Source organism: Megascapheus bottae, chromosome 24, assembly GCF_031878675.1.
Source record: "Megascapheus bottae isolate mThoBot1 chromosome 24, mThoBot2.hap1, whole genome shotgun sequence".
In the NCBI taxonomy this organism is placed as follows: domain Eukaryota; kingdom Metazoa; phylum Chordata; class Mammalia; order Rodentia; family Geomyidae; genus Megascapheus; species Megascapheus bottae.
In genome coordinates, this window is record NC_143532.1 from 18,970,210 (window position 1) to 18,995,878 (window position 25,669).

The following is a 25,669-nucleotide window of genomic DNA, read 5'->3' on the forward strand; positions in this document are numbered from 1 at the left end:
CAGAGGGCAAAGATACGTTCCATGGGTGCACGCAGTCCTGGAGGTGACGGGAAGCCTGGCTGGGAGCTGGGGACACCAGTCACACAGGGAACAGTCAGAAGACCCCATGACTAGAAAAGCACCCAGAACTTTAATGGGTCACTTCATCTGCAAGCCATTCCTTTTCCCCCTCCTGCTCAGGAATGTCCATCTCCTGCAACTGGTCACTGCTGGTTTTCATTTTGTTCCAAGCCTTGCGATAGCCTTTTAGGGACATCTGTAAAACAGACAAAAGCGGGGAGAAGGAGAGAAAAACTGAGTAAACTGAGTGTGCAGTCACTTCTTGCCCTGTGGAAGGTGCAGAGGATGTGGAGGGGCGGGGGGGAGGGGGAGGAGCCTCCTAGGGCTTAGCTCCCACCCCAAAGACTTTTTCAGCCATACTGCCAGTTCCTGTAGCCTCTGGGTTTCAGATCTGACCAGGCCCAAGTTTGGATACTACATTCCTCTCTGCCACGAAGCAGTCACAACAAAGGCCGAAGGAAGTCACGTGAGAAATGTAGCTGGGACTCAGATGTGTAAACGCCCAGCTCCCTGTTTTCCAAGCAGCCCAATTAGGTTTTTCAGCCACAGTAATGCCTTTGAGATGATCTCAATGTTCACCAGGGCTGTGTGGTCCTGAGCAATGCTTTTCCTGACAGCAGCCTGCCAGGCTCACGTGACCCAGAGGTTGACAGGGGGGCAGGGTGCTCCCCTGCAGAATGAACCACACCCGGAGGCTGCAGGGTCATTTAGACACACGAAGACCCTGGCAACGTTGCAACCCAGCACCAATGACATTCAACATCCCTTTTCTCCTCAGTTTTAAGAATACTCCTCCATGTATAAAGTAACTCACTATTCAGAAGCTTCTAGAATTCATTAAACACAACTAAAAATACACTATTCCTATAGTCTGTCTCTCCCTGATACTAAAACTAACAGCATAAAACAAAAACAACACATTTGTAAAAGGAATTTTAAAAGCCATTTCTCAGTTTGATTTTTTTTCTCATATATTTTTTATTGTAATTAATAGAAGGGTTACATGATATTTGCAAGATAGATGGTGCATTAATTCCCATACATTGATACCCTTTCACCTGTCTCAGTTTGCTTTTATAGCTGAAACAATGTTTGAAGTTTCTCATAGACAAAATATGGTGGCTTATGCCTACAATCCTAGCTACTCAGGAGGCTGAGATCTGAGGATCATGGCTCAAAGCCAGCCAAGATAGGAAAGTCCATGAGATTCTTAACCACTAAATAGCAGTAAGTGGAGCTGTGGCACTAGCCACAGGCTCAAGGCACTAATCTTGGGGGGAGGGAAGGAGTTTATCCACAGCACCCAAGTCCTGAGTTCAAACCCTATGACCAGCACACACACTAAAAAGCTGCAAATGTCTCTATACTCTTAGGCCAACAAAGCAGAGCCCTCAACAAAAACATTGAGAACATGAAAGGTTTAGCACGCTGTGGAGAAGGCATCCCACCTTGGGTTCTCAGCCTCACCTCTGCGATCTCCACTTTCCTCTCCCACATCTTGATGGTCTTCTCCAGGTCTGTAATGAGGATCTTCTCCTTGACGTACATCATCACTGGTGGTGCCCGATACTCAGTCAGCTGCTTCCTCAACTTCCTGTTCATAGACTCAGCTTTGGCCCGGTCCTAAGTTGAGAAAGGTAGATTAGTCCCAGGAAAATCTGGCATCTCTCTCCAGTCCTAGTGTAGTTCTAAAACAGTGGTTATTTTGTTTGTAGATTGTGTGTGTGTGTGTGTGTGTGTGTGTGTGTGTGTGTGTGTGTGTGTGTGTGTTACTGGCAACTGAAGGCCATTTGCTTGCTTCCTAGGCAAGCACCCCACGAGTCAAACCATGTTCCCAGGGCCTTTCTGGTTTTTTAGTTGTTTCTCAGATAGGGTGATACATTTCTGGCAATGCACAATCTCACTACCATCAACTCCTGTGAAGCTGGCATTAACAGGTCACCACTCTAAGCCAGATTGTAATGTTTTAATGCCAATGAGAAACATCAGCCTTGTCTTTTTCTGTTCTTCCTTTCCTATTCCTATTTCATCCCAACCTTTTTTGTTGTTTTGTTTTGTTTTGGCTTTGGTTTATTGAGACAAGGTCTTACTACATAGCCCAGGTTGTCCTTGGACTTACTATGTGACTTAGCTTGGCTGAGTCTTGATCCTTTGGTGTGTCTGCCTCCTGAGGTTGAGGAAACAGGCCAATGCAACCACAACCAGCTTCCCTTCCCTGCTTTCTTTACTCCCTTTCTCCTGTATTAAGGAATATACTCTACTTAGGATTTCTTTGTAAGAAGAAATGCCTATTTAACTTTATTTTGACTTCATATACATACATTTTTCCAGTCCTAGGGCTTCAAACTCAGTGCCTCATGTTCTTGCTTGCCCTTTTCAGTCAAGTGCTCTACCACTTCAGCCACAGTTACACTTCCAGCTTTTTGCTAGTTAATTGGAGATAAGAGTCTCATAGACTTTTCTGGGCTGGCTTCAAATTGTGATCCCGGGTTGGGAGTTTACCCTAATGGTAGAGTGCTTGCCTAGCATGCACGAAGACCTGGGTTCAATTCCTTGGTACCACATATATAGAAAAAAGCCAGAAAACCGTGCTATGGCTCAAGTGGTAGAGCTCTAGCCTTGAGAAAGCCCAAGGACATTGCCCAGGCCCCAAGTTCAAGGCCCAAGACTGGCAAAAAAAAAAAAAAAAGTTGTGATCCCCTCCTTTTTTTTTATGGGTCCATGGGGCTTGAACTCTGGGCCTAGGCACTGTCCCTGAGCTCTTCAGCTCAAGGCTACCACCCTACCCTTGAGCCACAGCCCCACTTCCCATTTTCTAGTGGTTAATTAGGGATAAGAGTTTAGTGCCTGGGCTGGCTCTGAACTATGATCCTCAGATCTCAGCCTCCAGAGTAGCTAGGATTACAGGCGTGAGCCACCACACCTTACCTGTGAGAGCATCCATACACTCTTAGAGAATGCACCTTGCCCTTCTGTTTGCCTGTTTGCTTACTTACTCAAAGCTCTACCAAGTTTTTCTTACCAAAAAAAAAAAATTGTGATCTTCAGATCTCAGCCTCCTGAGTTGCAAGCATTACAAGCATGAGTCACTAGAATCCAGCTCCTTACACCATTTTTTTTTTTTTGCCAGTCCTGGGCTTGAGCTCAGGGTCTGAGCAATGTCCTTGGACTTTCGCAAGGCTACAGCTCTACCACTTGAGCCTCAGCACCACTTCCGGCTTTTTTCTGTGTATGTGGTACCGAGGAATCGAACCCGGTTCTTCATGCATGCTAGGCAAGCACTTTAACCACTAGGCCAAACTCCCGGCCTTACACCACTTTTAAACATTATAAATATTCACACCATGGCACAAACCCCTTCACCATGTGTTCCCAGAACTTTCCCTATTCCCAACCTGCAACTCAGTCACCTTAAGTAATCCCATTTTCTACAGATACCTTAAGGAATTCTTGGTGTTTGGACTCTTCAGAGCATCACCCACAGTGAACATAACATTACGAGGTTGTAAGTCCAGCTTCTGATCTGATGGCTCAAAGCTATTTTGACTTTTGTGATCTTGGCTTCTCTAGGGAAACCATCAAGAACCTAGGATGTTTGTAGACATACAGGCAAGCACTATAGGCAGGAGACAAACCCTCTCCTACCTCCTCAGCCTGTAGGGTTTCTTTTTCAATTTTGTCAAGTAGCTCCGCTCTCATTAAGACCTCCTTGTCCAAGTTGACATTCAATTCCAATGCCCGGTGAAGCTTGCTCTGAAACACAAGTCTTCTGTTTAGAGCTTGAGAGACAAGTATACCAGGGGCTCATACCCAGAATCCTATCCACTGAGATCTGAGCATCAAGGTTCTGAACCAACCCTAGCAACAAAGTCTAAGAGATGCTAATTAACCAGAAAAATGCTGAACTGGAGGAGTGGCTCAAGTGGTAAAGCACCAGCCATGAGCAGGCAAGCTGAGCAAGAACACAAGGCTCTGAGTTCGAGCCTCAGTACCAGCATTATTAACAAAGAAACTTGCCAGGCACTGATGGCTCATGCATGTAATCCTAGCTACTTAGGATGCTGAGATCTGAGGATTGCAAGTCAAAACTAGGCCTGGGGGCCGGGAGTTTGGTCTAGTGGTAGAGTGCTTGCCTAGCATGCACAAAGACCTGGGTTCAATTCCTCGGTACCATATACATAGAAAAAAAAGCCGGAAATGGTGCTGAGGCTCAAGTGGTATAGCTCTAGCCTTGAGAAAGTCCAAGGACAGTGCTCAGGTCCTGAGCTCAAGCCCAGGACTGGCAAAAAAACAAAAACAAAAACAACAACAACAAAAAACTAGGCCTGGCAGGAAAGTCCATGAGACTCTTCAATAAACCAGAATGGAGCTGTGGCTCAAGTGGTAGAGCACTAGCCTTGAGCAAAAAGTTTAGGGACACTGCTCAGGCCATAAGTTCAAGCCCTCAGGACTAGCATAAAAATAAAAAGCACAGGAGTAGATGGAGAATCAAGATCAAGTTCCTCCAGGAACCGAGGTCTGCCTTTGCACAGGAACTTCAGTCTTCACATTCTTGAGGGCTGAGAACTAGATGGGGAAGCAGAGTGGTTAGACACATGGAAACCCAAATCCTGCCACACTCTGACGGCAACTTTGGGCAAGTCCTAGAACTTCTTTCATACTAGTATAGTTACTCTCTGATAAAGAACTGGACACAGCGCCTGGCACATGAACACTTAACAGGTGACCTGACTGTCTCCAGAGGTGGAAATTGTGGTAGGAAGGACCACCACAGGGTGGATGTGACCCCTTGCCCTGCTTACAGGTGAGAGAACTGACCTTCAGGGAGGGGAAGCAATTGGCCAATATACAGTAGGGGCCAGGATTTGAAGTCAGGCAGTGTGATCTGCTGCCCATGAGTCCATGTTGGGCCCAGGGCAGGGGCTGGAATCCCTCAGGAATCTCTCTGTGTCATCTGAAATTTTATCCCCTGCCAAACTCTTGCTTCTTCTTTCTTTCTTCTCCTCCTCCTCCTCTTCTTCTTCTTCTTCTTCTTCTTCTTCTTCTTCTTCTTCTTCTTCTTCTTCTTCTTCTTCTTCTTCTTCTTTTCTTGCCAGTCCTGGGGTTTGAAGTCAGGGCCTAAGCTCTGTTCTTGGGCTTTCTCAAAGCTAGTGCTCTACCATTTCTGGCTTTTTCTCTGTATGTGGTATCTAGGAATCAAACCTGGGTCAAACCTAGGCCATACTCCTGGCCCGACTCCTGCTTCTTACATGGGAGCAAACCGTGCCCGTGGAGCTGTCAGCCCATAAAGAGTTGGGATGTGCTCTGCTTAACTGAGGAGAAGGCCAGTAGAAGCAGCCAGAGATTTCAGGGGGCCTTGAACACTGTCCTTCCCAGCACCAGGTACTGGGTAGTGAAACTGCCTAGGCCTGTCTCCAGGAGGTCAGCCTGAGCCCAGAGGTGAGGAGGCTGGCCCATCACTGCAGAAAAATTGCAGCAGCCTTACTGTGCCAAGGAGAGACTATGCCAAGGCAGTGGAGTGGGGGAGGGGAAAGCTAGTCTATCATGGACCTGCTGGGTATGGGGGGTGGGATAGTGGGTGTCATCTGAGACACACAGCCCTTCTCCAAGCCCTCTGGTTGTTGGAAGAACTCATTTCCTTGCGCTAAGGTGCTGTTTTCTTTTTGGCTGTTGGCAGGTGACTCACAGCTCCTAGAGGCAACTCTAAGACCTCTTCCACATGGCTTTCCTATCTTCAAGCAGTAACAGAGGACATTTTTTTTTTGATGGGTCATGGGACTTGAACTCTGGGCCTGGACGCTGTCCCTGAGCTCTTCAGCTCAAGGCTACTGCCCTACCCTTGAGGCACAGCTCCACTTCCCATTTTCTAGTGGTTAATTGGAGATAAGAGTTTCATGGTCTTTAGTGCCCAGGCTGGCTTTGAACTGATATCCTCAGATCTCAGCCTCCTGAGTGGCTAGGATTACAGGTGTGAGCAACGATACCTGGCTCATTTTTTAATGGAGAACTTTTTTTTTTTTTTTTTTGCCAGTCCTGGGCTTGAGCTCAGGGCCTGAGCACTGTCCTTGGACTTTCTCAAGGCTAGAGCTCTACCACTTGAGCCTCAGCACCACTTCCGGCTTTTTTCTATGTATGTGGTACCGAGGAATCGAACCCGGGTCTTCATGCATGCTAGGCAAGCACTTTAACCACTAGGCCAAACTCCCGGCCCTGGGGAACTTTTGACCCAGAAAAAAAAATCATTGTTGCTTCACAGCTCTATCTCTTGCAAAGAAATTCTGTTCTCAATAGGTTCATGTAATTAAGCCAGGTCCACCTAGATATCTCCTCATTTTAGGGTCAACCATGCCATATAATGTTGCCTACTCATTCAACAGACATGTCCTAATGGTAGAAGCTGTCACACCAGAGTACATGCACCAGGGGCAAGAGTCTGGGGACATCTTACAATTTCTCCTTCCTCCAACTGACAAAAATCCGAGACACAAGACTTCAGCTCTCCATCAGCAGAAACACCATCCAACTCCCCGCCATGTGTCCTGCTCCCCAAGCCACAGCTACTCTGTCTCTATTTCCCAGGGCTGAGCTGAAAACTCACACATGAAGTAGGTCTGATTTCTATCCCAACCTGTCACGTGGGTCCACCTTTAGGCACCTGTGGTGTCCCCTGTCCCCCTCCCCAGCTCTGTCTGCTATTATTTGCAGCAGACTCTGGACCAGAATGGCTCCTTCAGTCCCTGCAGACTGCGCTGCTGCTACTGCTCTAGTACTGCCCGTAATCCACACTGAACTTAGGCTTGCCCTGCAGAGCTCAGCTGCTCCCCTACGTACGTGGGCAGCAAGACCAGACAGGTCCCACATTATTTCAGTGACTTTATGGGATAAAGCGGAGGTCCCACGTGATCTGGGCAACATGCTCCTGGCTCTGCTGCAGTCATGGACTGACTTGGTGTGGATGCCACTAATCAGATACCAACTGCTGATGTGAGAAGTTCCGAAGATGACCTGCTGATGGCTGGATGCTCATAACACATCCGTTTCCATTTGCTCGATCAGTGTTTCCTGCATCTTCTATGGCAAAGGGGAGGCAAATGAATGGAACACAGTGGGCCGGGAGTTCCCGCGCCGTCTCTAACCTGCGTTTGAATCTGGCAAATATTCTGTTTTTTGTTTATTAAAGAAAAAAGATTAATCAACACAAGCCTGGCCTAAACATATTCATTTTTTTTGTCTATACCAGGGCTTGAACTCAGAACCACATAATTTGTTGCAATTAACCAGCCTGGGCTGGCTTCAAATCCTAAGCATCATCTTTCAACTTTCTTCATAGCTAGGATTACAAGCATGAATTACTAAATGCTTGCTGACCAACTCAAATGAACTCTGTGTGTGTGTGTGTGTGTGTGTGTGTGTGTGTGTGTGTGTGTGTGTGTGCTGTTCCTGGTGCTTACACTCAGAGCCTAAATGCTGTCTCTTAGCTTTATTGCTAAGGCTTAGTGCCCTACTACTTGAGTGTCAGCTCCAAGCCCAGATTTTCTGATGGTTAATTGGAGATTGGAATTCCATTGACTTTCCTGCCCCAGCTGAATTCAAAAAACAATCCTCAGATTTCAGCCTCCTGAGAAGTAGGATTATAGGCATGAGTTACCAGCAACTAGCTTCAAATTTATACTTTTTTTTTTCAGGTCCAAGACTGGGACCCCAACTCAGTACCAGCTGCTTTCTCTAATTGGTTAGCACTTTACCAATACAGCCAATCCCTCAAACTTACATTGCTAAACAATACTGTGTGGGTCAAAGGACACCAGATAGTGAGTTAACTAGGCCTGTAGTCACTATTTTTATTTGGGTGCTAGGCCAGGAAGCCATCGATTTTTCCCAAAAAGATTCAGATAGTAAATAGTTTAGGTTTTTGAAGGCCCAGAGGCAAATACTGCATATATTATGTAATTATTATAATAAGAAATAGAATCCTCTAATTTCAATGTTTTATTGATGAAATTAAAAGTGTAAGAACTGGGCTGGGAGTTTGGCCTAGTAGTAGAGTGCTTGCCTAGCATGCACAACGACCTGGGCTCAATTCCTTGGTACCACATACACTGAAAAAAGCCAGAAGTGGTGCTGTGGCTCAAGTGGTAGAGCTCTAGCCTTGAGGAAAGCCCAAGGATTGTGCTCAGGCCCTGAGTTCAAGCCCCAGGACTGGCAAAAAAAAAAAAAGTGTAAGAACTGACTGTAATACTTTGGAATTGAGATCTGCTAATGAGAAGAGGAGATCTCTGGGTGAGAAGTCTGTTTTCCTTTCCTGAGTTTAGGTATTAATGGTTTCTATCATCTAATTTGCTGCAAATGTTTCTCTCTGAGCCAATCTTAGCTCACAGGCCAGGGTAGGACACACTTGTCCAGTTTGCTAGCCACTATGATGATAGTCAGACAATAGTCTCACAATCACTCACAAGGTGGCCAGATGGCCTGGTGTGCTGGAAAGGCCCTATTCAGTCTATAGGCTCTCCTTAATTATTAATAGTGCCTTTTTCTTTCCCTAAGGCATTGCATTTGGGTAATAAATAATTCAGTCATTCTCTGATTTATAACTGAGATCGTTTTAAGCAGGGACGTGCTTAATATAGGCCTAAATTAAACATAGAACTAAATGTGATTAGCTTTTTCAAAACATCAAGCATAAAAATCATTTAAAAAAAATCATTTGGAGAGATGGGCACTGGTGGGGCATGCCTGTAATCATAGCTACTTAAGAGGCTGAGAGCTGAAGATTGTGGTTCAAAGCCACGCTGGGCATGAAAGACTACAGGACTCTTATTCCCAATTAACCACCAGAAAACCAGAAGTGGCACTGTGGCTCAAAGTGATAAAGCAGTAGGCTTCAGAAGAAGAGCTCAGGGATAGTGCTCAGGCCCAGAGTTCAAGACCCATGACTGACAAAAAAAAAAAAAAAATACACCAAAGTGACAGGAATGGACTCTACCCCTTAATCCAATCAGTCTGTGTGGAGTAGGACACTGTTTTCTTGGGGGTTTTTTTGCACATATATATATTGTGTAAATATATGTATATGTTTATGTATACACATGCGTATATATTGGTTTCATGTGCCCTAGTTGTGGAGGAAATTTCAGGAGCACGACTTTGTTGAGAGAAGTCAGGAGTCAGTGGTGGGTGAAATGACACAAGGACTTTCCTATGGCTGGACAGGTGGGTGTGGGCAGCAGTCAGGGGTGCTCTGCTGGGGTGTCTGGGCTCTGGAGTGGACTGAGTCTTACTTTGTATGCATTAAGGATCTGCAAGGTGCTTCCAGAGATCAGCTTCAGCTGGATCAGATCTTGATTCCTTGCTTCAATTGTTTCTACAAACTGAGAATTTTCAATCTTCAACTGTTGAAAATCAACATCGTGGAGTGCCTCACCCACTTCTTCCTTCTACAGCTCAGAAAGACAGAAAGATGGTTGTTCAGGTGTGATTTCTGAATGTAGCCTCCCACCTTGTAACTTTGGGATGAGAATAGAGAGATGTGTCACCATTCAGTCATTCAAAAAAATATCCTGGCCAACTGTACTAAGCACTGGGCATGGATGTTTGAGTTAACACAATGCTCCCTGGCCCGGGGAAAGTGTGGTGCTGAGGACCAGGAAAGGGACACACGGAAATCCTGGGCAGAGCCAGGAGAATCCTCCCTCAGGGTAGTAAGGAAGAACAGTCATTAAAAAAGTCATTTGTAGTGGACATTAGTGGCTCATGCCTGCAATCCTAGCTACTCAGGAGACCTAGATCTGAGGATTTTGATATAAAGCCAGCCCAAGCAGAAAAGTCTGTGAGACTCTTATCTCCAAATTACTAAATCTCTAAATTACCAAAACAGCCAGAAGTGGAGCTGTAGCTCAAGTGGTAGAGCACTGGCCTTAAACAAAAGCAGCTCAGGGACAGAGCGCCAAGCCCCAGGACTGGCTCACACGAAAAGGTCATTTATAAACATGGAAAGTTCCAGAAAAAAGCCATCTGTATATTCCCCTCCTTTTCTTCCAAGCTGTTTCTGCAGGGTGAGTGTGCTATAGTGTCAGGCTCCCTATCTGATTTGCCATCACACTGCCTGCCCAACTGGGCCTTTGCCATCTTAAATTTTGACTTCCCATGTCCAACATAGAAGCAGTTCCTTATAGCCTAAGGTGTTTCTTCTTCCCTTCTCCCCAAACAATAATTTCTTCAAGCCCCAATGTTACTAACTCTACACCCTTCATCTACTTTCCTTCCCTACAGGCAAATTCCCTCTCCCTGATTTTTCTGCACAGTATCTGAGTTTCCTAATAGCTGCTATAAGGTCAAAATTACCACAAACCTCATTTATTATCTTACAGTTCTGGTTAGAAATCTAAAATGGGTTTGGGAGATGAAAACCAGGATACTGTCAGAGCTTGCATTATTCTGGAGCCTCTCTTGTCATTTCTAGCTTCTAGAAGTCTCCTGTATACCTTGGCTCATGATCCCCTCCTGTATCTCATCACTTTGATCTCTGTTCCCCTTGTATAAGGAACTGCAGAAGGGATGACACTGAGTCCAAGATCACCTGCCCATCTCAACGTTCTTAATCACTACTGAATAATCCTTTTGTCACATAAATTCACAGAGCCCAAGAAGGAATGCAGGAACAGCTTTGGTGGGCATGAAGGCTGTGATCCAAACTGCCTTTGAAAGGAATGATAGGGAGGAAAAAAGCCACATACCTGTCGCAATTGAAAAAGCATTTTTTTCCTCTGAACTTTGAGAGAAACATTTTTCAAACATAATTTATCCTTCATATTATCCTAAGAAATAAAAGCATATTATAATCAGTTTCTCTTCTCTTTTTTTTTTTTTGTCCCTGTGGGTTTGAAAAGTAGATGTGGAGCTATAAACCAAACCTTGAACCCAAACATTCCGTCATTTATTTGAGGCCCTTTTACTTCTGGTCTGGGCTAGCAATGCCATGATATTTCACCATGTAGGTAGCCTGCAGAAGAAACTGGGTATGCCCCGTGCACATTTCACATTGCTTTTCAATTCAAACGTATCCAGGTGCGGGGCTCCTGGAGGGGGCCTTCTACACAAAATGCTCTTCTGAGTCTGCAGTTTCTTATTCCTGTGTTAGCACACATGGTAGATTTGGTACAACTGCTTTGCTGGCTTCAGGCTTCAGAGCTTAACGTGCTGGAAAAATCTCTGGAAATGAAGGCCTACTACATCTCTCCCTGCAGCTTCCAGCCTCTCCCTTTCTAAGATATCCCCAACTCACCCTCCGGCGGTTCATTTCCTCTATGTACTTCATCACTTTCTGGGTGGCCAAAATACTTCCTTTCTTTTTGGATACGGTTTTTAGAATATCCTTTTCAAAGTCATGCACTGCTCTCTGAACTTCGGTCCATCGAATTTCAGCTTCCTCAATGATTGCCTGGGAGAGTCAGATTAGAAGGAAGACTTCCAAAAAATTCCCAAGGACTTGTTCCCTGGGAATACCTAAATTCCCAGGCCGCCTTATAGCCCAATGTATAAAACTTCTTAGTCTTAGATAGATACAAGCAGGGTGCAGTGGCTCGCGCCTGTAATCCTAGCTACTCAGGAGGTTGAGATCTGAGGATCAAAGTTCAAAGCCAGCCCAGGCACTAAAGATGGTGGGGCTCTTATCTCCAATTAACCACTAGAAAACTGGAAGTGGTGCTTGGCTCAAGGGGTGGGGTGGTAGCCTTGACCTGAAGAGCTCAGGGACAGTGCCTAGGCCCAGAGTTCAAGCCCTGCTACTGACAAAAAGAAAAAAAAAAAGGAAAAGAAAAAGAAAGAAAGAAAGATAGGTGCAAACCTGATTGCATGAATATTATTTTGTTGTTCTGAGGCATGCCTCAGAAGATTTATATGGTATTTACAAAAGGGGGTGCAAGCAAACAAAAGCAAAGTCTCACATATCTCTATAAATAGGTATTTGAAATATTATTTACCCATTAAAAATGCTATGTTAGGGGCTGGGAGTTTGGCCTAGTGGTAGAGTGCTTGCCTAGCATGCACGAAGACCTGGGTTCGATTCCTTGGTACCACATACTTAGAAAAAGCCAGAAGTGGTGCTGAGGCTCAAGTGGTAGAGCTCTAGCCTAGAGAAAAAAAGTCTAAGGACAGTGCTCAGGCCTTGAGTTCAAGCACCACAACTGACAAAAAAAATTTAAAAAAATGTTATGTTAGGGCTGGGAGCATAGCCTAGTGATAGAGTGCTCACTTGGCATGCATGAAGCCCTGGGTTCAATTCCTTGGTACCACATACTCAGACAAAGCCCGAAGTGGTGTTGTGGTTCAAGTAGCAGAGTGCTAGCCTTCAGCAAAAAGTGTCCAAGGACAGTACCCAGGCCCTGAGTTCAAGTGCCAAAAAAAAATGCTATGTTAAATTATCTGGACAAACAAAGGGAAAACCCTAATCACAGTTAAAGTCTAGAGAATTGAATTAGTAAGGAAGTAGGACACTCATCCATTTCTGTAACTTCAAAAAGATGTTATAAGTAAGATATATATTTTTATATATGGGAAGAGAAGTCCGCAACCTAGCAGGATAGGACAATGCTGGCATATCTGAGGCACCTTTAACTTGCTGGGAGTGTCCATTTGCAAAGAGAAAAGAAGAGGAGAATGTCACAAGGTTAGGAAGAGAAAGCAGAAGAAAGAGGTTCCGATGGTTCATTGACGGAAGACTTAGGTCAACTTGACATGTCCTCTGGAAACAAGTGTGATTCTACACGCATTCTTTTCAGTAGAAAAACAGAAATAGCTATCTTTTTTTGTCATATTCCATAGTTCTCAGAGGCAAACCAACAACTTCATCCTGTGGACAATCCAATCAACAGGGATATTTCCTCCTTCACTGGAGGAGAAACCATTGTGTCGTACTCACTGGGAGACACTGTGTTGGAATCTATCAGGACCTGGACTATGACCGTGAAGGACAACTTAGTGAATTTTTAACCAATCACTCGTTTAAACCTCAAGCTCCTTTTATTATTAAAGAATTAGAAACTTTGGAAGGTATTCATGGTTAGTGTGCTTACAGTTTTTAAGAATCCATCTCTTAAATCCACTTGCTAAAATACTTAGATAAACAATATGACTAGGCTACACTTCCTATTGACCTTGGGAATGAGGAAAAAATTGTTGGGGCAGTGAAGATAGAAAAGGATCCCTCTATTGGCCGGTGTTGAGTACAAAGGGCTTCGTTTTGTTACTTTACGACATTAGAATGTGCTGCAACAATTTTAGTTAAGATAGTTTTAAATGTGTTGTCTCCTCAAGGAAGTTGCAAGTTCTTTAAAGTAGAGAGAGCCTTGACTTGTCTTATCCTGACTGTGCTTCTTCTAAAACACCACTAATAACATGGACATCAGGCACTGCCTGATGAGGTGTAAGTGGGGGCCCAGGAAGGACAAAAGGATACCTCATGGTGCTGCAGGTCCCGTTCAGCATTGGCTCTCATGTGCCTTATTTCATCCTTCGTGTCTTCTAGCTCCCTTTGTACAAGCTCAAGTTTTTGGTCTACAGCCAGGCCTGTCAAACGGTCCATACGGGACTTGGATTTCCGTCTGCTTCTAAACTAGAAACCCAAGGGAAACCAAGTCACTGTTAAAGAGGAATTGGTGGTAGCTAGTAATCCTAGATACTCAGGAGTCTGAAATTTGGGGATTGCAGTTTAAAAGTGGCCTGGGCAAGAAGTCTGTGAGCCTCTTTTATACAATGAACTACCAAAAAGCTGGAAGTACTGCTATGGCTCCAGTGATACAGTGCTAGCATTGAGCAAAAAAAACCTAAGGGACAGCACCCTGGCCCAAAGTTCAAGTCCCTGAGCCCACACATACACACAAAAATATCAGCCCAAGATGGATATCAAATGACCCCTAAGATCTATCAGAAACCTCCCTGAATGAAGTTAGAGAGGACAAATATCTGGGGAGGGGATACTTTGAGTATGAAATGTCCCCCAAAGGTTCATAGTAGTGGCGCACAGAGGTAGAGCTCTTGAGAGGTGATTGGATTACAATATCTCTGACCTCATTAACGGCTTAATCCATCAGCAGGTGAAAGGTGATGGAAACTTGGGAGGTAGGACCAGTTGAAGGGAGTGGGTTCTTTCAAGTGGAACCTTGGGGACTGTATCTTTGTCCCCAACATCTTTTTTCCCCACTCTCTTTCTAAGTTCTGTTGCCACGAAGTGAGCAGGCTTCCCCAACACATATTTCCGCTGCAATGGTCAGCCTCATTTCAAGTCCAAAGCCAAGAAGCCTGTCAATGAACCAAGGCTTCTGAAACCAGGAGCCAAACTGCATCTTCTTTTGAAGTTTATTCCTCAGGTGTCTGTCACAACCACAAAAAGTTGACTGACAGATTCTAAGATGATTTTGATTTCCCACATCATCCTAAGGCCTTGTACTAAGACCTATGTTTGGCAATAAACAAAATAAATAAGAGAAATTTTTCTTGACTAAATGTTATCCCACTGTAGATTGACATTCAAGGTCATGGGGAAGCCTCAAGGTCAGAACTTCCTGAACATAACAGAAGACAGACTGGGTTAGAAAGTTTTAGTAAAACAGATAAACAAAAATCTTCCCTATTTTTTTTTTAATGTGTTTGAGGCAAAGGTCACAAGTGGGTGGTCCAGGAAATGTGTGGGCCTCAAAGTTTGCCTCTCAAAAGAAAAGCACACAAACACACACACACACACACACACACACACACACACACACACACACACACATACACACACACACAGATGCCTGAGCGCCCTTTGAAACATGATGGCCACTTCACTCCTTAATGTGGCTGGACAGGCTTGTAAATAACTGCATCCCCAAACTTAAGGGAGGAGGAAGAGGAGTTAGAGAAGGAGGAGGAGAAGGAGGAGGAGGAGGAGGAAGAGAGTAGGGGGGAGGAGTGAGAGGAGGGGAAAGGATGGGAAAAAATGGGAAAGGATGCCCATTTGGCCAAAGAGGGGAACATCAAAAGGCATATATACCAATACTATTTACATTTAAGAGGATAAACAGAGTTAAATGATTTTCAGGTCTCCATTGTGTACCTGTGCAAGATCTGCAGCAGAGATCTTGATATCTGACAACCGGGGAGGGCGGTGATCCCCAGGCTCCAGTTTGGAGTAATATTTCTCAAACATCTCTGTCTCTGTTTTGAGAGCTGAGTTCCCATAGCTGAAAGGCAGAGGAACCTAATAAGTCCTAATGGGAGTTTACATCCTCCAATAACCAGTCCTTAGTACTTCCTAGTCATATTGATTCTTGCTGAGGGTGTGTGACCTCTTACTGTCTTTCTTCACTCATAAAAAATGGGGTTGCATTTTAGGGCTACAACAAGAAATGCAAAGACTTGGGGCTAGATAGTTCCAGATCACCAGAGTTAAATGCTAGTTAAGTATTTGGTATCTTTAGAATTATGTTTAATAAGCCACAAAATTCAGTGCACTGGTAGAATACTGAAAATGATTTATTAGTTGTGTCCTCAAGTATCATCTAACTCATTTGTGAATACATGCCACCATCTTCAGATGTTTCCTTTTGGTTTATGTTTCTCAGCAGTCTTATGTCTAATACCAATAGATGAAAGAATAGGTCGGAAGTTTCTCATAAACAATAGAAAACTTTAAACAATATTTAAAAAACTAGAGTTGAGAGATCAAGGCTTGTCTTGGATATGCAAGATTATGATCTTTTTGAACTTCTTAACCTCCCACATCTATGTAATTTAGTATATTCTCTCTATATATGTGGGTGCATAAGACACATACATATGTCAGAGAGAATACTGCTGATATTGTTTCAGCTGGTACTGTTCCACTTGAGCCACACCCTCAGCCCAGCTTTTTGCTGGTTATTTTGGAGATGGAGTCTTACAAACTTTAGTGCCTGGGATGGCTTCGAACTATGATCCATTACATCTCAGCCTCCTGGGTAATCAGGATTATAAGTATGAGTCATTGTTGCCCAATTAGCATGGATGTTTTCATATATTACTGAACTAATTTCTTTGCTTTTTTTTTTTTTTCCAGTCCTGGGCTTGAACTCAGGGACTGAGCACTGTCCCTGGACTTTCTACCACTTGAGCCTCAGCACCACTTCCAGCTTTTTTTTTTAATGTATATGGTACCTTGCCCTACTGAGCTAATTTCTGTTCGGCTTTTTTTTTTTCTTTCTTTTTTTTTTTTTTTTTTGCCAGTCTTGGGGCTTGAACTCTGGGCCTGGGCACTATCCCTGGGCTTTCTCAAGGCTAGCATTCTACACCTTGAGCCACATCATTTCTGATCTTTTCTGTTTATGTAGTATCAAGGAATCGATCCCAGGGCTTTATGCATGTTAGGCAAGCACTCTACCACTAGGCCATACTCCTGGCCCATGTTTGGCTAATTTTTAAGGTTAGTGGAGAAGGCTCTATGGTAAACACAAAATATCAAGGTATCTTGATTTTCCAGCATATACCATATTTGTGGTATAGACCATGGAGTTGCTCCTGAGTCTGAATCATATTCACAGGGCGTGTGAACTTAGGGAAATGACCTCCCAGGACTGCTGTCATCACTTTAAGTCATATATGCAAAATAATGAGCAAATAATAAGCACTGAAAACACTGGTAGCAACAGACCAATTGTGGTGTATAAAGCAACATCTCCTTAGTTTGAAGGAACCAAAATACTCTGCAAGAGTAGGATGAACCTACATCATGGAATCCTGGTATTCCATTTACTTGCTAGGGTAGTTAACAAAAGTCCTTCCTCACAGTCTATAGCCACTCTTTTTTTCTCTTTTTTGCTTTGTGCCAGTCCTGGGACTTGAACTTGGGGCATTGATGCTGTCTCTAAGCTTCTTTTGCTCAAGGATAATGCTCTAGCACTTGAGCCACAGCTCCTCCTCCAGGTGTGTGTGTGTGTGTGTAAAATTTAGTGGAAGTAAGAGTCTTATAGTTTCTGGTGGCTCTTGCCTGTAATTCTAACTACTCAGGACGCTGAGATCTGAGAATCATGGTTCAAAGCCATCTCAGGCAGGAAAGCCTATGAGACTGATATATAAAAAGCTGTAAGTTGGAGCTATGGCTCAAAATGGTAAAACACCATCCTTGAGCAGAAAAGCTCAGGGGACAGCTCTTAGGTCCTGAGTTCAAGTCCCAGAATCAAAAGAAAAAGAAAAACAGGAAGGAAGGAAGGAAGGAAGGAAGGAAGGAAGGAAGGAAGGAAGGAAGGAAGGAAGGAAGGAAGGAAAAGAAAGAAAGAAAGAAAGAAAGAAAGAAAGAAAGAAAGAAAGAAAGAAAGAAAGAAAGAAAGAAAAGTACGTTTTACAGACTTTCCTATCTGGGCAGGCTTGGAACTGCAATCTTCAGATCTCAGTCTCTTGAGTAGCTAGGATTACAGGACTGAACCACCAGTGCCTGGCTCTATTGCCATTCTTATGCCTAGGTTTTGCAATGTTGCTAATAGGCAAATCGTTCCACTTGCTCTCTTTCTACCCGGTTACCCTATTAATTTTATCATTAGCATTGGGAAGAGGCTTAAAGGTCATCTGAGATAGGACTGGGAAGCTCCTGGGCACAAAGCCTGGCATTAGGCAGACACCAGGCTCAAGTTCTAGCACTAATAACCTTCACCAGCGACCCCTGGGCTAGAATTTTACCTTGGGGTTTTCCACTCCGTATCCCTCCACCCCATCCTGGCTTTATCAACAGCTTGTTAGGTCACTGGCACTGGAGGTCCTGAGACCACCAAGCAAAGACACGTTCCTGTTCCACTTGAGGGACACGGTGGGGGAGGCGGGGTGGGGCCTCAGTCTCCCCACTCTTGGTGGATGGTCTCCATGCTGGAGCCTAGGCTTCAGGCTTCGGGGACAGGGGTCCACGAGGAGGGCTGGGGGCCCCCAGAAGCCGCCGGCGGATACCTGAGCTCATCCACCAGCCCACACAGCTGGATAACAGGCAGGTCGTTCTCCTCGCTCCCCTGGGAGTCGGTGAGGCCGCTGTCGCTTTCATCGTCAGTCACCCCGTTGCTCAAGCGGCTTTGGCGCGAGTCTTGTATCTCCCACGAACCCCTCACGCTGCCCGCCATGCATCACCACCACGGCGACCGCGCTGCGAGTCGTCAGGACGCTCGGCCGCGGGCGGGAAAGGCGGGGCCTCCGGAGGCCACGCCCACCTCCCCCAGCCTATCACCACGAGGAGGACGTGAGGCCGCTGGCCCCGCCCCGACCCCTAGACGAGTTCCATTTCACTCTGAAAAGTTGGTTGCGATGTGGCAACCGGGGTTTATACAGGACTTTAATAAGACACACCTACACTCCTCTTTGGGGAGTACCGGACAGAGAGGATTACTCTAGAGGCCCCTGGAAAAGAGAGCTGTTGACTCTGCAGTCACTCTCAAGTATAGATCAGCCTCTCTTTCTATTCAGGTCAAACCACGGTTGGGGGCAATGCCTGGTGTCTGAAAGAATCGGGAAAGGGTGTGACGGCCTCAGAATGAAATTGTTTGCATGGCCTGGATTCCAACCTTGGCTACTTAAAACTTACTGAAGTCTCCCCTTATTTTTGTCCCCATTACCACCTGCGTACATTTTAAGCTGTCTGCATTAGGCATCTTACAACACTTCTTGGGGGGCTCCAAGGGGGTTGAAGTAAGTGTGCTTAAAAGTGTTTAAAAACAGGGAAGGCGCCATCGCCCCAGTTTGGAGTCAGGAGATTATTTTATATGACAAACTTACCTATTTTGCAAGCTTTCAATAATAAGAGGGATAATTGCCATTGTTAGGTCTTCGTGAATTTACTCCCTATTAGGCAATATTATTATTGCTTAATCCAAGGAATACACCAACTGTTGTTTCAGTAACTATTTATTGAGTGCCGGCTGAATGATCGATGCTCTTGAAAGCACGTCCTTCACATCCATGTGTTTCATCAGCGTTGATGATTCTGTGAGATACAGGTTACTCCATGAGCCCTGGTTTTGTCCTTAAGGAGACTGAGGCCCAGAGAAATTAAACAATTTGCCCAAAGCCACATAACAATTCTGGGTGCAGCTAAAATTTAAATCCAGGTTCCCCTATCATTCTGCCCTGTCAGAGCAGTAACCCTTAGTGAGTAAGTCGGAGGGTGAGGACTCTTACCTCTATGAGATTGGGGGATACATCCGTTTTTCCTGAGGATACTATTGGTGGGTAGCACCAGAATAGCTACTCAGGTTTCTTCCCTGGAGGTTGTCATAGCAACCCTCAAAGCAATAGACATTCATAGCTCTGCAGGTTAAAAGCCCAGAATTAAGGTATCAGCAAGGCCATACTCCCTTCAGAATTCATCCTTGACTCGCCCTTGCTTCTGCCAGCTCCTGACCACTCTCAGCATTCCTTGGTTTATGGCTACATCATGCTAGTGTCTACCTCCTTCCTCATTTCTCTGTGTGTCCTGTACGCTGGTTAGTCATCAGACATTTCATTTTAATTATACCTTTTGTGGAAAAAACAATAACTGTACATGATTAGATTTAGGGTCATCTCTAAATCCATAGGTTTCTGAAGTAATTACATCTGAAAGGACTCTTACTCCAAATAAGATCACACTGAAGGTTCAAGTGGTCATGAATTGCACGGGCTGGGGGGGGTATTGATTTCATTACACTATCAAACAGCCTTCAAGGCATAGGCCAGGCCCCCAAATAAAGATGCACCTGGAGCTGGGCATGGTGGCTCCCGCCTATAATCCTAGCTACTCAGTGGCTGAGATCTGAGGATCATGGTTCAAAGCCAGCCCAGGCACTAAAGACCATGAGACTCTTATCTCCAATTAACTACCAGAAAATGGGAAGTGGGGCTGTGACTCAAGGGGTAGGGTCTCAACCATCAATCGTACTGAGGCTAAGAAAGTCTGTTCTATAAAGGCAGCTCTTTCCTGGAAAGCAAAGGGAATGCACACTTGCAGCTCTCAAGAGCAGCAAAGAGGAGTGTCAGAGTGAGTAAACAAAAGTCCACAGGCCATGGCCTCCTGTCCACTCTTTCTAGACACTCTTCTGGGACCACTTTCTCTGACTTAGCTTCTCTTATCTCCATGTGAATGCTACCCTCTGCCTGTATTTCTGTAGGATTTTAGGTTTTGAACCATAAGGTCAGATCTACCCAATTATTAACTGTTAACAATTAATCAAATGTGCGTCCTCAAAGCAGAAGATGCCCAGTTGTCAGATAAAGAAATTCAGACTCATAGACAAATGACTACTTGCAAGTTGTAGAAACAGGACCAGTGTATGAAGTGAAGCATTTGCCATCATTCTTGCAACAGATGATTACTGAGCACCTACTGTGTGCATGGCCCTGTTCATTGCTGTACAGCAAGGCTGATGGGGGTAGGCTATGCTGAGTTTCCAACCTGGTGAAAACAATTCCAATCCAGGACAGTAAATGCCCAGCAGGGAAGTGCAGGTGAGTCAGATGTCTAGGCATCAGGGAAGATTTCCTGGGGCAAATGAAATTTGCAAATGAGATGAGGAGCCTGAATAGATTCAAATCCAAGTGATCCAGACTCTTAGCCCTAACTTGACTGTAAATTTAGCCCCAAAGCAGAGGCCAAGGCAAAGGAAAACGCTTGTGCAAAGGGCCAAGAGGAAAGAAAACACATCGAGGCAGTTGAAGGAAAGTCAGTCTATGCTCTCTCTGTCTAGTAAAGCAAAGCAAGGGAAGTTCTAATTAATATCTACCTAGTCTTCCCTATCCTCCTGTGGCTCCCACTGGCCCCTTTGTGTGTGAGCTGTTGGAAGGCTGTCTCCTGGTGTCCCTACTGAACTTGACTCCTTTCTGCTCAGGTACAGAGGCCCTGACTGGCTAGGCCGGATCTCCAGGCCAGAACCAAGCATTCTGGCCTCATTCAGAAGAGGGTGGGGTGAGGGGGGCATCAGGCATGACCAGACATCCTAGATATCTATAAGTTGTCTTGTCCAAGAGTGAAGCAGAGGCATAAAGTCCCCAGAAAGCGTTAGAGTATCCTCCTGTTTACTCCAAAGGTAGCGCCACTCCCCACCTCCCCCCCACTCCCATTTTAAAAAAGTTAGAACCAGAAAAATGTAACTAGGGGCCAGGTGCCATGGTCAGCCTGACCCATCTCCTGTTCCCTTGGGATAAGAGAGGGACAATGATTATTAGCCTGGCTTCTGGAACCAATGCATCTGAGGTTCGAATCCTGCTCCAGTCAGTCACTCACTGGTTGCATGGCATGAACAAGTCACCTCATCAAGCCTCATTGCTCACAACCGAAGTGCTAACCCCTAGGGTTATGTGCCCATGTGTGCAATGGACAGGCCATGAAACCATTCCCACCAGAGCTCAACTCAGGAGTTGGCACCTAAAGCATTGGCCAGTTCTTTGGACTTATTTCTTTCTCATCATTGACTGTGAACCCAAGTCCAGCCACATCCTTCATCCCGTTTCCAAGAGAGTTCGCTAGACTGAGATGGGGGAGACAGGAAGTCTCTTTCTTAGGCTCTGCATTTCTTAAAGAATTGCATTCAGTGCTGTAGGTCCTAGTTACTCAGGAGGCTGAGATCTGAGGATTGCTGTTTCAAAGCCAGCCCAGGCAAGAAAGTCTGAGAGCCTCTGATCTCCAATAAACTATTCAGAAAAAAGCCAGAAGTGGCACTGTGGCTCAAGTGGTAGAGCACTAGCCTTGAACTCAAAGAGACTCGGGGATAGTGCCCAGACCTTGACTTCAAGCCACAGGACTGGCCAAAAAACAACAACAAAAACCATTCAGGAAAACACACACAAATCCTAGGAGTCCAGCTTAACATCATCTCAGAATTGAAGACTTGTATAACCAAAGCATCTCTGAACTGAACACTACCAGTTCCTTGGAGTCTCCAATGAGTTTGTAATAGTCACCGTTGCCCCCAACACTAACCACCCTGTCCTATCACCAGGAATAAATGTGACTGTGCTGAGCATGCTCCTTTAGGTCAGGCTGTCTCGGTCAGCCCCTCTATGGGTGATTTCACACTGTTCACTCAGTTGGCTGCTCCATGCTCTCTAATTACCATCGTTGATGAGCATGTGGGAGTGGTTTCTGTTTGGGGCTCCTGTAGGAAGTGCTGCTGTGACTTTTGTAGCTGTCGCTTTGTAGAACAGATGTACGTATTTCTGTCAGACACACCACTGGGAGTGAAACCGCTAGGTCACAGTATGTTGACACTGCTAAGGAATTTTCCTGAGTGCTCACACCAGATGTTCACTTTAAAAGATGATAGTGCCCAGCAGGTGGGGTGGGTGGGGGAGGGGGCACCGTGCCTCCTTCCTTAACAGTCTATGCCAGGCACTGGACGAATTATTTAATGCCAAGGTGGAAAGGGCAGGGACTGTGCTGGCCTGTGTGCCTGGAGACAGATTCCTTACCCTTCTTTATGTGTGCATGCGCACACATACATGTACCTGCTTGTGCGCACGTGTGTGCACATATGTGCATGCATCGGTGGGTAGGTAGGGAGCAGGCGTAGCATGAGGCAACACTAAGGCCTTTAGCCTGTATTTCCCAGGCTCCTATGTAGCTTAAAAATCAGAAGGGGCCAGGAGTTTGGCCTAGTGGTAGACTGCCTAGCATGCACGACGAGCTGGGTTAGATTCCTTGGTACAAAGAAAAAGCCAGAAGTGGTGCTGTGGCTCAAATGGTAGAGCACTAGTCTTGAGGAAAGACCATGGACAGTGCTCAGGCCCTGAGTTCAAGCCCAAGGACTGACAAAAAAGGGGGGAGCCTAAAGGACCTCTACCCCATCTTCCTCTCTGCCTTTATCTCTGCCTTAGCAGCATCTCTGGCTATAGTCATAGCTCCAGCATGGGCTTCAGGCCCTTCACCTGCTCCCTCACCTGCCTCCCCACCCCCACCAGAAGCAGTAGTGGTTTTCCTAACCCAACCCCTCTGTAGATGCTTTAAGATGGGTTCTTGTTCCCATTGGGCCCTCATGGATGTCATCTGGAACTCCTAGGGTGGAGGAGGTAGAACACCAGGCCACTGTACTGATGGTAGCAGAAAAGATGCATGGTGTGCTGGAAGGGTATACGTCTTCAGGGTCGTCTGGGGATCTGAATACAGGCAGCAATTAACCCCAAATCAAGGAGTAGTGTGGAAATGTCTCAGTATCCCACCAACCAACTTGCCCCCTCAAAATATTCTTTGGTCTGGTTGTAAGGGACATAGGTCCACAAGTGGATTCTCAGCCTGAGCTGACTGCTGTGTCTACAAAGCTATGAGGGAACATGCCCTGTCTTTCTGTCCACAAAGCAATAGGCCTGCCAGGTGGCACCTCAGACCTGGGTCTAATGCACAACAGGCAACAATAATAGCTCAGATGTGATGATTCCCTGTGCATTGATGCTGTGTGGAACACCTGACACATTTTAACACAGTACAGCTGTTATTTTAATCCCACTCCATGGAAGCATGGGAAGATAAAGCAATTGGAACCCAATCACACTTATTGATAACAATAACACTGATGACTGCTATAAAAGAAGCCTTGAAAATATTGTCTTTGGAAATTAAAAGACAATGGTTTTTGGACCAGGCAAAATAGCTCAGTAGAAGACAGGAAGAAATTAAGGTTTTGCACTGTGTTCCTTCCAGGTTTCTGTGGGCTGGCTATGTGTCTACTGAAGGCCCTAGGTCCTGCCCAGGCACCCTCCCTGTGCTCTTCCTGGGCCTCCTATTCCCTCTTCTCTCTACCCCTTGGGCTGGGAGCTGCTGGTTGAACCTTGGTGCTACACCTGCTCCAGTTGATCCCATCCATCCTTTGTAAAGGTAGCATTCTTACACTCTACTTGCCAACACCTTGGAAAAGCCACCTGTGTCTTGCACTTGGGTGCATCCCATTCCAATTGGCCACTGAGGTGGGGAACAGAATAATGCAATATGTTGTGAGCATCAGACTACAGAGTCTCTTCTGGTGATGGTTTTGTCCTCTTTCCTCTGAGTGCCACAGAATGACAGAGTGACAAAGGGGATTGGACTTGAAGTCCAAGGCCACCCACACATCCCTCTTAGATCTCCCATTAGCCATCTAGCCTCAATAAGTTAGTCAGATTTTCTGAGTCTTTCTTACATATAAGAACATTGCCTGCCTTCCCTAAAGGGTTGGTAACGAGATAAAAATGGTGGCTCTTGGATATGGTTGTGCATGCCTGTAATCCCAGCACTTGGGAGACTGAGTCAAGTTCAAGGCTGGCAAGTTCAAGAAAAAAAAAATGGCTGTGAGCAAATTGCTATGTGCTGAAGCCTCAGGAGTTTGGGGTACCCTACGAGGATCCCTTCCCCCATCTGTGGTTTCATTTGTTTCCATTCAGCTCCATAAGATCTCCATCCTCTGACAGTCAGATTCAGTGTCATTAAAGCCACCAGCATGTGGTGAAGAGCAAAAATGACATACTACATCTATGATGTGGGAAGAGATTCCCACCTCAACCTACAGGAGGCAGAAAGCTCTTTAGAGAAAGGGGTGCCCTGTGTTCTGATCTCTGTCACGTCCCTGAGTCCAGGAGACTGGCACAGACCAAGGGCTTAAAAAGAAAGTGTTGAATAAACAGAAGCAAATGGGAATGCAGACAGATCTGGTGCGCTATTGTTAAGAAACAAAAGAGCCAAGCACCTGCAGATCACGACTGTAATCCTAGTTACTCAGGCTGAGATTTGACGATCAAGGTTCAAAGCCAGCCTGGGCAGGAAATGCTGAGACTTTTTTTTTTGTCCGGTCCTCCTGGGACCTGAACTCAGGGTCTGAGCACTGCCTTTGGGCTTTTCAAGGCTAGTGCTCGTGCTCATTATACCAAGGAATCGAAGGGCTTTGTGCATTGTAGGCATGCATTCTACATTAGGCCATGCTCCTGACCCTTGCTGTGAGGCTTTTATCTCCAATAAACTACTCAGAAAATCCCAAAGTGGTGCGGTGGCTCAAGTACTAGAGCACTAGCCTTTAGCAAAAAGAAGCTCAGGGACAGTGCCCAGACCCCAAGTTCAAGCCCCAGGACCAGAAAACAACAACAACAAAAAATAGCGCTGAGTGTAGTGGCATATATCTACAATCCCAGCTACACAGGGCACTAAGGTAGGAGGATCCACCCCAGTTGAAGCCCTGGGCAGAAGCTAGACCCTATTTGAAAAATAAGCTAAAGCAAAAAGAGCTAGGGGGTATGGCTCAAGTTTTAGAGTGTTTGCCTAACAAACTCAAAGCCCTGAGTTCAAACCCAGATAAGAAAAGGAAGGAAAGGAGGAGGAGGGGGATTAAAATGAAGCCAGGAGTGGTAGCCTTACACTTCTGTAATCCTAGCTACTTGGGAGAAGTCTGAGGATCACTATTTGAGGCCAGCCTGGGCAAAAAAATGGTGAGAGTCTGGGTGTAGTCTTGAGGGTCTTGTGACTGGTATAAAGACAAAGAAAGGAAGACACCAGATTCAGCAAACTCTGGGCCTCTTCATCTGGAAAATGGTAGTGTTTACATGAATTCCAACTACTTTGCTAGTGATCCCGAGGGCCCAGTTGAAAACGGCTAGAATGGGGTAGTTACCTAAGGAAAAGCTCCAGAGTTTA

At 45.4% G+C, this 25,669-nt stretch overlaps 1 protein-coding gene across 4 annotated transcripts; it reads right to left on the reverse strand.

Annotated features, from left to right (window-relative positions):
• Positions 1–111: 111 nt before the first annotated feature.
• Positions 112–18,228, reverse strand: Cfap263 (cilia and flagella associated protein 263). 4 transcript variants are annotated; one of them, XM_090357554.1, is made up of 9 exons: positions 18,007–18,228; positions 15,152–15,278; positions 13,514–13,669; positions 11,342–11,497; positions 10,794–10,874; positions 9,339–9,494; positions 3,706–3,813; positions 1,528–1,683; positions 112–256 (listed from the first exon to the last, which is right to left on the reverse strand). In XM_090357554.1, the coding sequence occupies exons 1-9, from the start codon at positions 18,171–18,173 to the stop codon at positions 131–133; spliced, it is 1,233 nt and encodes a 410-aa protein (XP_090213680.1). In that variant the 5' UTR covers positions 18,174–18,228; the 3' UTR covers positions 112–130. The 4 variants fall into 4 exon arrangements, with proteins under 4 accessions (XP_090213680.1, XP_090213682.1, XP_090213681.1 ...); XM_090357557.1 differs by lacking the exon at positions 112–256 and adding an exon at positions 2,180–2,298 and having other exon boundaries at positions 1,596–1,683; XM_090357556.1 differs by lacking the exon at positions 13,514–13,669.
• Between the last annotated feature and the right edge of the window lie 7,441 nt (positions 18,229–25,669).

Coding starts and splice junctions, on each gene's coding strand:
- Cfap263 (XM_090357554.1), bottom strand. CDS start 18,173: ATGGCGGGCAGCGTGAGGGGTTCGTGGGAGATACAAGACTCGCGCCAA. Junction 10,875..11,341: donor AGGAAATGAACCGCCGGAGG/GTGAGTTGGGGA, acceptor TTTATTTCTTAG/GATAATATGAAGGATAAATT. Junction 3,814..9,338: donor AGATCCTTAATGCATACAAA/GTAAGACTCAGT, acceptor CTTGTGTTTCAG/AGCAAGCTTCACCGGGCATT.